Here is a 13,023-nt window from a genome sequence, read left to right on the forward strand (position 1 = left end):
CCATCCAAAGAAGTAAGTCGATCTCCCCTGCTGATCTAGTAATAGACAAGAAAGAGCTCATCTTGTCTCAAGCATATACTGTATAATGTATATATATATATATATATATATATATATATATATATATATATATATATATATATATATATATATATATATATATATATATATATATATGTTCAAACCAAAACAGGACAATGTTACATTCCATGCAAGCTATTGGTAGCAAACTCGGTGAAGCTGTTCAAATGCAGGTCCCCCTCTTCGTTCGACTGGTGGGGTCCATGGTTTGTGAAATGATGTGCCCGCTGAGGGACGACCACGGCCGCCGATGATGATGGTGGTCTGTCCCTTAACTGGTGGCTCGACTGAACTGGTGACCTGATGCAAACAGACCCACAGCTGAAAAGCACGGCGAACGCCCTGCGAAAGTCAGCATTGAAGGAGTAAATGATGGGGTTGATCGCCGAGTTCGCCCATCCGAACCACATGAAGATGCTGAAAGTACATTGGCCCACACACAGCGGTTCATCACTCGTGGGTCCCCGGTGCTCACAAAAGGGCAACACACAGTTAAGGATAAAGAAGGGGAGCCAGCAGAACACGAAGACACCCATGATGATGGACAGTGTTTTTAGCGTTTTGGCCTCACGCTTGAAGGAATTTTTGAAAGAGATGTCGGTTGAAGAATCAGAGGCATCAGCATGACAGGTGTGCGCGTGTTCAGCCGCTCGCTCGAGTGCAGCGATTAGCCGGACCTGCTTGTGTGCGATGAGGTAGATCTTCGTGTAAGTGACGAGCATCACAGCGACTGGGATGTAAAAACTGATGAGCGATGAAGCGATGGCATATGTGCGGTTCAGACTGGAATCGCATGTCAGGCGGAGCGTTTCACGGATTCCGTTGCTGCCATTGGCAAGTGCATGTCCTGCCCAGTGTTCAGTGCTCTTGTGCCAATGTAAATGCACCGGAATGAAAGAGATGAGCACAGAGAGAGTCCACGTGGTGCTGATCATAATGCAAGCCACGTGTTGAGTCATCCTGCATTCATATTGGAACGGGCTTGAGATAGCCCAGTAGCGGTCTACACTGATCACACAGAGATTGAGAATAGATGCTGTGCTACACATTATATCAAAGGCAACCCAAGCATTACAAAATGCCCCGAAAGGCCAATAACCGATGACCTCGCTGACGGCTTGCCACGGCATCACCAGCAATGCCACAAATAGGTCTGACACTGCTAGGGAGATGATGAACACGTTTGTAACTTTTGACCTCAGATGGCGGAACATGATGATCGCCGCACACACGAGCATATTACCTAGCAATGTGGATAGGATGAGGAGAGACAGCAAGCAACCCGTAAGAATTCTGACACTCAGATCTCGAACTGACACACAGCGGTCTTCGGTCTCGTCCATTACGAGTTCGTCGGATGTTTGAACCTCCAACGACTCACCAGCATGGTCCAGCTGAGCGCACGCATCCCTGCCCGGAGGGTCCATACCCATGTACTTTGGCCACTTCTCGTGCCCACCGGCATCTCATCCAGTCCACCACCAATGACCACAACTAGCGAGCACTCCGGATCATCAGCTCGAGCTCATGCTTTTCAATGGGAGTGACCCATCTTGCGACTCGGCAGGCAGTCTGAGGTTCCACAACAGCACCTCCCTCACTAGAATGGTAAAAACCCAGCGCTCAACTTACTGTTCAGGTTAACAGCTCCAACTGACACTGACCTGCAGTACACCAAGGGTTAGAGAGAACAACCCCAAGGCCCGTGTGCTCCTATGGAGGGGAAAATGTGTTCTTTATCGGGAAGTGGAAGGTTGGGTGTTTGGGGGGCGTGATGGTAGATATTTTTGGATACAGAGTGAACCAACCCGATGTCCTTTTACCCCTGGGAGCAAATTTGCGCAGTGGACATTTATAAACATCTGTTATGTCCCTGTTTTATGTACATTGTCATTTTTTGTTTGAGGTTGAATGATGTTGTGAAATAAAATGCTTGTATATAAATACTCCTCCGATGCTCTTCCTTCGAAGAGCATCAGAGGAGTCGATATATTTATATAATCCGAGCCACCTGGGTTAATTGATTTGGTGAGAGCGAATTAGTTATTCTCTCCATTCAGAGGTGAAAGACATGAATGGGTCTGTTTTACATTTTTACATGCACACTTGCAAAGGTACCCGTTGTTGCTGGGCAACATCAGGTCTGTAATCTCACTCCCCCCCACCCCAACACTCTGAAAGCCCACTCCACCCCTTCCTCCTACCACCCCACGCCACTCCCTCTGGACTTCCTCTTCACCATTTCCCCCTCCAAACCACCCCACCCCTCCAGACTCTCACTCCACCCCTTCCACCTACCACCTTCTCCTACCCCCTCCCATCCCCCTCCCACCCACACCCTTCCCCTCCATCCTACACCCTTCCACTCCCCTCCCACACCCTTCCCTCCCCTCCCACCCACACCCTTCCCCTCCCTCCTAAGCCCTTCCCCTCCCTCCTAAACCCTTCCCTCCCACCCACACCCTTCTCCTCCCAACGACACTCTTCCCCTTCCAATGACACCCTTCCCCTCCCACCTCTCCTCACACAGGAATTTTCGCAGGGTGCGCAGTGAAGTGTACGTGTCCATGGGATTTTCTAAAAAAAAAAACAAAGGAAAAAAAATCTCTCAGCAATTTCCCTGGCAACCTTCCAACTAATTAATTATTATGGAGAGCAGAGTACCCACCCTTTGGGTCAGTCGAGTTTGTGCACTGCTGACTGAAAAATGTCGTCTGTGTTTTGTAAAAAAAACTATAGATGTTGTCAGTGTGGTGTGTGCTTCAAAGGTTCTCGATGGTCTGAAGGGGAGAACGTTCCAATTGTAGTTGGTGTCTAATGGGTCGAAAGGGTTGACATTCTCAAGCATGTAAAAAGAGTCTAAAATGATCCAAGTGGTCTGAAACTCCAAATGGTCAAGGGTCCAAGCTGTCCAATCTGTCTGAAGGGTATAAGGGGTCTAAGGAGTCTTTGGAGTCTTAAGGGTCTTTCAGCATTTTAGGGGTCTTAAGGGTCTTTGGGGTTTAAAGGGTCTTCGGGGTCTTAAAGTCTTCAGTGTTTAAAGGGTCTTCGGTGAAGGGGATTCAGGGGTCTTTAAAGGTTGAGGTGGTGGATGAAAATACCTCGAGGACAATCCCCGGGTTGGACTTGGTCTGTGTGCCAAATTTGGTGGTTGTCGGTCCAGCAGTCTTTGCAAAAAATGCGAAGACAGACAGACAGACAAAAATTGTATTTATTAAAGACAAGCAAATACAACCCGTCACTTCGCTGATGGGGGAGAGGGGGTATTAAGGAGGGGGGAGGGGGTTGAGAGAGGGAGGAAATAGAGAGAGAGGAAGAGAGGAGAGAGAGGGAGGAGAGAGAGAGAGAGAGCGAGAGAGCGAGAGAGCGAGAGAGAGCGAGAGAGGGGAGGCAGGAGGGAGGGGAAGCTTGGAAGGGAAAAAGAGCGAGGAAAGGGGGGGGAGGTGGGGAGAGCTATGCCTCACCAAACATTGCTATACCATGGGAGGGAGGAATGCGAGGAGGGGTGAGAGAGAGAAGAGAAGAGAAGAGAAGAGACGGAAAAAAATAATAATAAGAGAGAAAGATGAGGGGTGGAGGTGGAGTTAGCAAAGAAAATGATGTCTTATCCTTACTGACTGAACGCGCACACAAAAACAAACTGATGTCAGAACAGCTGTACACACAATGACACAACAGAGTTTGTAAAGTAATCCACTGGCACATTTGCAAAAATTTTGATGTTCCAGTTCCATAAAATTTGTGGGAAGATGAACCAAAAGTAATCACTGAAAACATGGAAGTACCTACTGTTCACATACAAACTAATGATCCCATCGAGCGTGAATATCAAAAACAAAGCGTTGCGACCAGATATCCTACTTGGGTACAAAAAACAGAAGAAGGCATTGCAAATTGAGATGTCAATAGCAGTGATTTTGGACTAACGATGCAGAAATCAAGAAAATGTCCAAACACCAAGACCTCAAGCATGAAGTGAAAAGATTCTGGAATCTGAAGAATGCCAAATTTGTACCAGTGATGACAAAGAACCTCATGGGAATGATGATGAAGAACCTCACAGAGATATTAAAAACCATCCCTGGGAATATCACAAAAACAAACTACAGTTGGAAGCCGTCCTGGGCTCAGTAACGATCCTAAAGAGAGCCCTCGGCACAGAACTTTGAAAACAGAAAACTGCACAGCTTGGTCCATAGATCGTGACCCTTTACCGAAATAAAGGTGGCTACTTTGAGCCCACCTTTGGAGGACTCTATTCCACATTCTGAAACCCACATGTGCAGATACTAATCAATGACACACACACACACACACACACACACACACACACACACACACACACACACACACGATGTTGGATACTTCGAGACCTGGGAGGGATCCATTTCACGTTCTGAAATGCGCATATACAAAGAGACTTCACAGCTTGCTCCATGGATCATGAACCTTACAGAAATGAAGGTGGATACGTTGAGCCCGCCCTGAGAGGACTCCATTCCACGTTCTGAAACCCACATATGTGGACACACGTGGACACACACACTTTCATTCTGGCAATACAGTATATATATATATATATATATATACATATATATATATATATATATATATATATATATATATATATATATATATATATATATATATATATATATATATATATATATATATTGTTGTGGTTGACGAAATTCACAAACGACCATTCAGGTCCCTTGGGTGAGATATCTCGGTAAGTATATGTGTAGTTAGGCCCAAACCCGTTGTCTAGAGGGAATAAATGTCATTCATGCGGGCTGCGACTCTTCAGGATAGCCGTTTTTCTTTTACTATCTTTATTTTGGACCAGCCGCCATTATTACCACCACCAACCACGTCTCAACAGCCATCACAACAACAACCACCAACCACAACGCCGCTTCACAACAACAACCACCAACCACAACGCCGCTTCACCACAACCGCCATGACCTTTACCGTCACAACTCGCCACCATCACATCACCGTCATCTCGCGCCACTCGTGGGCACCGATGCTGGACTCGTGCGGGGCGCGCACCGAGCAGCGTGTTCAAAAACATCACGGACTTTCCGAAGAAAAACGGATCAAAAACGACTCACGCCCACTTTTGTTCCGTCCAATCGGTGAGCGAGGGGCGATTTGGCCCCGCCTCCAGGGCGTTGGAGGGCGGTCGCTATATGCAAATACATGGATCAAAAAGCATTCACGCCCACTTTTCCTCGGGCCAATGGGGAGCCAGCAAGAGAGGTGAAGTGTCGGAGGCAGAGGGTCAAGGGTAAAAGAGCGAAGCCACGGGGCTTATAAAAACGACTGCGTTGTTCAGTTGGAAGTTGGAAGTTGAGAGTTGAGTGTGCGGAATTCAAGAGTCGTCGGTGGAGCTGGAAAGAAGTGGTACTAGTCGGAGTGAAGAGGACGGAGCTGTGGAGAGGTGACGGCGGCGAAGGCAGACGAGGGGGTGCTCGCGTCGGTGCCGGGAGCTGCACACCAGAGAGGCCAGCAACGCGACCGAGGTGGAGGAGGAGACGCTCACCGCGGGACCCGAGACAGGGTTATATCCTCCTTTCCCCGAGCATCAGCAACCCCCTCCTGTTTCCCCCCCGCGCTGAGATAGTGCGACAAAGGGGGCCCCCTTCCCACCCCCTGCCGGACACTGTCCGCGAGGCCCGCGGAGTTGAGGCACCGCTGCCGCTCCGCGTCTCATCATCAGACGGGTAGGCCCGACACGGTCTCGGCCCAGGCCCGCCTACCCCCTCATCCTGGAGGGTGGTTCTCTTTTCTTTTGCTTTGGGAATGTGTGTTGTCGGCGCCGTCTGTGAAGTAAAATTGTATAAGTGTTGCCGAGTGCCCGGTAGTCGGATAGATCTGCATTGTCGCATTTGCTTTTTGTCTTCTTCTTTTCCATGTGCTTTTGGTGGAATTGTATATGTGTGCTTTCCGTTCATCGCGAAATAAATGTGCTTATTATTGAACTGTTTTCCCGCTTCGCTTCGTCATTTCTTTCATTGAATCCTCATCTTGCTTCACGTAAAGGGTTGGTCATGGGCTAAGACGCCCGATAATTAATCGAACCGTCGAGGCCGACGAATAACACCGCTCGGTTATCCCGATAGTACGGAACGGGTCGCTTAAGTGGCCCGTGTCCGAAGTCGACCTGCGGCGAGGTGCGATCGCCCGGTCTACCCTCCGTGTGGGTACTTAGGTAGGTCGAATTTGGCGAGCAACCCTATCCCACGCGGGGGCCGATTGGCTCGATCGCGGTGAGACAGAAAGGTCCACCCGTGACTGGTTCCCGGCGTTAGTCCGAGAGGGTCACGACTGGATTGTCCGTCCGGTGGGCGACGTGCCGCGATTCGAGTTACGTGGCCGTCAGCACGCCGGCGGGCGCGAATATATATATATATATATATATATATATATATATATATATATATATATATATATATATATATATATATATATGTATATATATATATATATATATATATATATTTTTGCGGTCTTCGCGCCCGCCGGCGTGCGACGGCCACGTAACTCGAATCGCGGCACGTCGCCCACCGGACGGACAATCCAGTCGTGACCCTCTCGGACTAACGCCGGGAACCAGTCACGGGTGGACCTTTCGGTCTCACCGCGATCGAGCCAATCAGCCCCCGCGTGGGATAGGGTTGCTCGCCAAATTCGAACTACCTAAGTACCCACGCGGAGGGTAGACCGGGCGATCGCACCTCGCCGCAGGTCGACTTCGGACACGGGCCACTTAAGCGACCCGCTCCGTACTATCAGAATAACCGAGCGGTGTTATCGTCGACCTCGACGGTTCGATTAATTATCGGGCGTATTCAGCCCACTACCAACCCTTTACGTGAAGCAAGATGGGGATTCAATGGAGGAAAAGACGAAGCGAAGCGGGAAACAGTTCAACAATAAAGCACATTTATTCGCGACGAACGGAAAGCACACAAATACAATTCCACCAAATGCACACAAAAAAGAAAACACAATTCCATTTACACAAAAAGCAAACATAAAAGTGAAAACACAGTGCAGAGCTAATACCGACTACCGAGCACACGGCAACACTTATACAATTCTACTTCACAGACGGCGCCGACAACACATACCCAAAACCAAGGAAAAGAAATACCCTCAAGAATGAGGTAGGCCTGGGGCCGAGACCTGGTCGGGCCTACCCGTCTGGTGATGAGACGCGGAGCGGCGATGGCCCCGCAACCCGCGGGCCTCGTGGACAGTGCCTGGCAGGGGGTGGGAACGGGGCCCCCTTGGTCGCACTATCTCAGCGCGGGGGGAAACAGGAGGGGGGTTGCTGATGCTCGGGGTATAGAGGATCTTTATTATGTGCGACGAGCGTCTCCACCTCGGCCAGGTCGCGCTGCCGGCCTCCCTCGGGCGCGCAGCTCCTTCACGACGCGAGCACCCCCTCGTCCGCCCTCGCCGCCTCTCCACAGCTCGTCCCCTCCGTTCCGACTTCAACGCACACGACGAGCAGCTCCACCGCCCGCGAAGTCTTGACTCTCTGTTCCGACTCCTTCGCCTCGTTCCGACCTTTACCACTCGTTCCGACTCCTTCCTTCCTCGTTCCGACTTTTACTACTCGTTCGACTGACGAACACCGTCCTTTTATCCCCCCGTAACTTCGCCTTTGACCCCCTCCCTTTGACCTTTCAACTCGCTCCCCATTGGCCCGAGAAAAAGTGGGCGTGAAGGCTTTTTGATCCACAAATTTGCATATATCGATCGCCCTGGGGGCGGGGCCAATTCGCCCCTCGCTCACCGATTGGACGGCAAAAAGTGGGCGTGTGTCGTTTTGGATCCGTTTTTGAAGCAGAAAATCCGTGGTTTTGTACACGCTGTTCAACGTGCGCCCTACACGAGTCCAGCATCGGTGCCCATGAGTGGCGCGAGATGACGGTGATGCGATGGTGGCGAGTTGTGACGGTAAAGGTCGTGGCGGTTGTGGTGAAGCGGTGTTGTGGTTGGTGGTTGATGTTGTGGTTGTGGTGATGGCGATTGGTCCAAAATAAAGATAGTGAAAGAAAAACGGCTATCCTGAAGAGTCGCAGCACGTATAAATGACATGTATTCCCACTAGACAACGGGTTTGGGCCTAACTACACATGCACTTACCGAGATACCTCACCTAAGGGACCTGAATGGTGGTTTGCGAATCTGGTAACCACAACACTACCTCCTTCCCTTTTTACAGACTCGTCCCGAGTCGTCAAATTTTCGTGTGCCATCATGTGTAGTTTTCCCCTAGTACACTTTACCTACGGATCCCTGAGTGCGACATTCATGGTATTCGTGTCCCCAAAATAAATAACCTAAGGGCTGCGTAACTATCTAAACAAACTCACTCACACGGACGACTTAAATAAAATTGCCGGCGCTAAGACAAACATGCCGGGGGCGCACTCATATGTACAGTACATCTTAACCTTAACTTACAAATTTTACACTAAACCATGGCCCAGGATCATTGAACTCTGCAAAAGAAAGCAGTTAGCAGGGAGCCAGGCTGCCCACATGCAGTCTCTGACTCAAACAATGCAGGTGACAGGGAACGTGGCTGGCTGCTCACACGCAGTCCAAGGCCTTCCTTTTTGAACTGAACTCAGTGAACCACAACGGTGCTTGGGCTGCACAACGCAGTCTCCGTGCCAGCTCAAGTGGCACACGCAATGAGCACAACGAATGGATGCATGAACACAAACACGGTGCACGGGCCGCCACTGCAGGCCCGTGTTGTAGCTGCCAACAGGGCAGTTCTTGCAGCTTGCAAACTGTTGCTTTCAGATCCTGGCGCACATGGAAATGAACAGGGGGGGGCAAAGCAAAAATTGAACGGGGCTTGTGAACATGGGCAGTGGGCATGGCATGGCAAAGGTGAGCAGGCAAACACAGCCCGCAGAAGAAGGCCGCTGCAGGCAAACACAGCCCGCAGATGAACTGGCCGGCACAGGCCTTGAAGAAAAACAGCCAGCAGCTGAACTGGCCGGCACAGGCCTTGCAGCACACAGCTGCCGATGATCCAGCCGGCACAGGCCTCGCAGCAAAACAACAGCTGCCGATGAAGTTGGCCGGCACAGGCCTTGAAGAAAAACAGCCAGCCGGCAGATGAAGTGGGCCGGCACAGGCCTTGCAGCAACACAGCCAGCAGATGAAGCTGGCCAGCTTTTGCCGTTCAGTGGAGGTTGGTGGAGGGAGTGCGGTGGTGCTGGCCACTTGGAAGGCGGGCTCGGACCTACCTTCCTGTCTCCCTCCCACCTATCGCCTTTGCCTGTCACTGTACATACCCACTCCCTTAATTTGTCAAACCCCAATTTAGCCCCAACTTATTTTTTTTGTTGTTTTTATTTTTACTTACCCACTATAAATCGTCCCCTAACCCCCTTTATCGTCCTTGTTCGGCTAACCTATCCTGTCACCTAGCCTACTCCCAACCCCTACGTTCCCTTCCCGGAGGGGAATAAGGGAGAGCTAACGTCCTGTGTCGAGGCCCAACGAAGCCTCAGAATGGCCTCCCCAGAGTTCGGCGATCTAACCCAAAGTGGGTCCAGCGGCCCACAACGAGAGCAAGGGGATGGATGGTGCGGAGGGGTACACTTCCTAATCTACCCTATCCATTTAACTGTTAAACTACCCCGGGGCTTTCAACAAGCGCCTCTCGCTTAAACTATTGGTTCTAACAACCCAGATTCCCGTCGCCTGTGTTGGTGTCCTTACAATTTCGGGCCTCGCCCCCCAATTTTCTCTCCGTGCCCTCACACGGTCTCCTGGCTGGGACACGTGGCTCCCTTTGGCAGGCACGACCCTCTGCCGATTCTCCCGCTATGGCACCCCCGGGCACTACACTGCCTCCGAGCCTACCAGCTCCCTAACACCGGGGAGTGCCCCCCATGGCACCTCCCCTGAAACGCACACGTGGCAGGCCGGCCTCCCGGGCCCCTTTCCGAGGGTCACCCGTGCCCACTGCACTGCCCACGCAGCTAATGGCGCCCCGGGCCCCCGCACCAAGCAGGCGCCCCCGTGCCCACTACTCTATCCCGGCCCCCCATGGGCCCATGGCCTACCGCGGCCGACTAGCCTGGTGCCCGGGGTACCCACTCAGCGATACTCACCTTTCGCAGCCACGCTCCCAAGCCCGTCAACAGGGCTCCTGCACCCCTCAAAATGGGTCTCGAGCCTACTTTCCCACCAACAGCAAAACGACCTCCATTTTTCAATTTGACTAACCCCCTAACTCACTTTACTCTGACCCCGGGGTCCCTTGGGCGGGAGTCACTCCTCCCCCCAATCACTCATCGCACCATGCATTCCCCATTCACTCCATACACACAGACCCGCTGGCCTCACTCACTCACCAAGCACATGCTTCCACTTCACTCACCATGTACTCACCTCACAACTCACCAACTCTTCAACACACACACCGCTGAACTCTGCCATCCTTCTAACTACATCCCCTAACTAACTCGTGCTCCCACGTCGTCCCTTAAACTATAGCACGTTCCTTTTAACACTACGTAGCTAAGCTACGTCCCCTCTACACATCCAAAGTCTGTCTCTGTCTTCATTTTATTTCCCAACCTAAATCTGGCTACAATCCCTCTAACTAATCCATTCCACGGACTCCATGAGGACTTACCCCTGCCCCATGAAGTCGGTCTAACTAAGCTAACCCTTCCCCCTAACTAGTTTCCATCCTGTGCCCAGGGTAAGGGGGTCTTTCACCCCTTGCCCAGGAATCCTGTACACCCGAAAGTGAGGCTTGCTTTTTTTTTTTTTTTCCATGCGCAGCACCTGCGCGGCAACTCAGAGCTCGCGCACTTTGCACCTGCCCGTGACGTCATGCAGCTGCACGTGTTCCTCGTCCCTCCTTGGACGGGACCATCCGGCAGAGATACCCCTCCTGCCGGATTCCAACCCCACGTGCAGCCATGACGTCACCGTGCGCATAAAAAAACACAAGCCCCACGTCTCGAGGGGTTTCCCACGCGAACACATGTGCTTTGCCCGTTGGAGCTGAACACACACGATCGCGTGGAGAACCCGTCCGCTCCAAATCCGTTTACCTGCCTAAACTTTGTCCGTCCGCCGGACCGGCAAACCCACCGCGTGCGTTTCCGGACCGGGACTTCACTCGCAAGCGAGCACGTGGCGGTCTCGTGCGTTGCACAGCACGGACCGCGTGCTCACTGCTGGGTGAACCCGGCACGGTCCTCGAAACAACCACAGCCGCTACCCGGCTTTCTCTCCTCTGTCGCCGTCGTCGTCTCCATTCCACCCACGCACACCTGCGTGTTACGACGCACACAGTCCACACCATCACATTCACACCGGGAGATGCGGCTGCGTGCTCCCGCATGCCAACCGACATCTCCCTCACATACCGCTCTCTCACACACACGGTCTCCCTTGCACACAGCGACCTTGCACACGGCCGTTCACTCACGCGTGCCTCACTACTCTCACACCGTGCCTCATCCACACACGCGGGGGCACTCACCCGCGGTACCTCACTCACACTCCGTGCCTCATCCACACACGGCGTGCTGGGAAGCACGCACTCTGGCACCATCGCCACCACACCACTCACACGTGGTGCCTCACTCATACTGGCCGTTTCACTCACACACACGGCCTCACTCACACACGGTGCCCCATCCACACCCGGCGTGCTGGGAAGCACGCACTCTGGCACCATCGCCACCACACCACTCACACACGGGGTCGCTTCCACACACGGTGCCGCACTCACACCTTGCACCACACACACAGGGACAACCACACTGGGGATTTGTGTCCCCACAAGGGTCTCCGGGGCCTCTATACCCCCCAAGCTCTCCGTGCACCCGTCCACAGCACTCGTCCCCTCAACCTCGCAAAGCACGACCGAACTCACCTGGTCGTGACTCGCCTCAAGGGGGCATACTCCCTCCCCTCGTTCCTGGAGGAGGCCATCCAGGTGCTCGCACCGGGTCCCAACACGCTCCGCGAGCTCAACCCCATTGTCCTCCACTACCTCCGTGTGTGCGTGCGCGTCACTTACCCCGTCTTCCTCGTGTAGTCTCTCCTCTATGGTTCCCTTCCCGGCTACCGTCACTGCCAACTCTTCACCCTTTACCTCCCTTGTCTCAACTATTATTTCTGTTGTCGTCACCTCGTGTCTCGTCTCACACGTTTTGGTCTCCCCATTTAATTTTTCCCTTTCGGTCATCGTCACGACCCTCGCCCAACACGTTCCACGAATTATTTTTTCACCCGCCTCCACCGCAGGCCTGTCAGCCGTTGCACCCCCATCCAGCTCGTTTGCTCCCACACGTGGAGTCGCCATTCCCAGCTCCCTGGTCACGGCCTTCATGCCCGCCTGCAGGCTTCGGCCCATGTTCTGCGTCTCACCCCGCAGCTTTTTCATTTCTTCCCTCATTTGCTGTGTATTCGCATCCATCGTCGTTTTCACTTCATTTGTATTTGTATCCATCTTTTCGTTCATTTGTTTGTTCATGCCTTTCATTTCGTTTTTCATTTCATTTGTATTTGTATCCATCGTCGTTTTCACTTCATTCATTTGTTTGTTCATTGCCGCCAGCATGGCGCATAGCTGGGCCATGTTGGATGCACTCAGCTGAGCCGTTTCGGCAAAGGTTGGGGAAGGGTCTTGGTGGAGAGGGGGGAGGTGTCATACACGCGGCTGCCGCCGCACCCACCTCGGGTCCTGGGTTCAGTTGGGCGAGTCCGTGTTCGTGCACAATCAACATTTCCTGCTGGGGGATTCCATCCTGAGCCATGGACTCTACATTATTACACATATACATTTGTAATACCCCCGGCTCCCGCCGCCTTGAGACGCCATCTTGCTTCTCGTGAAGGGTTAATTTCGCTCGTCAGAATTTGGAGGGA

At 52.2% G+C, this 13,023-nt stretch overlaps 1 protein-coding gene across 1 annotated transcript in view; it reads right to left on the reverse strand.

Annotated features, from left to right (window-relative positions):
• LOC147014972 (D(1) dopamine receptor-like) overlaps positions 1 to 2,260 on the reverse strand; it is a 2,532-nt gene extending 272 nt beyond the window's left edge. The window contains exon 1 of the mRNA XM_085849234.1: positions 1 to 2,260. This exon is cut by the window's left edge and continues 272 nt beyond it. Within this exon, the coding sequence (XP_085705360.1) occupies positions 201 to 1,514 (1,314 nt within the window). The 5' untranslated portion in view covers positions 1,515 to 2,260 and the 3' untranslated portion in view covers positions 1 to 200.
• Positions 2,261 to 13,023: the final 10,763 nt, after the last annotated feature.

The sequence above is a fragment of the Eptatretus burgeri genome, chromosome 12 (assembly GCF_056783735.1).
Source record: "Eptatretus burgeri isolate ZD-2024b chromosome 12, Ebu_testis_v1, whole genome shotgun sequence".
Taxonomy (NCBI): Eukaryota; Metazoa; Chordata; class Myxini; order Myxiniformes; family Myxinidae; genus Eptatretus; species Eptatretus burgeri.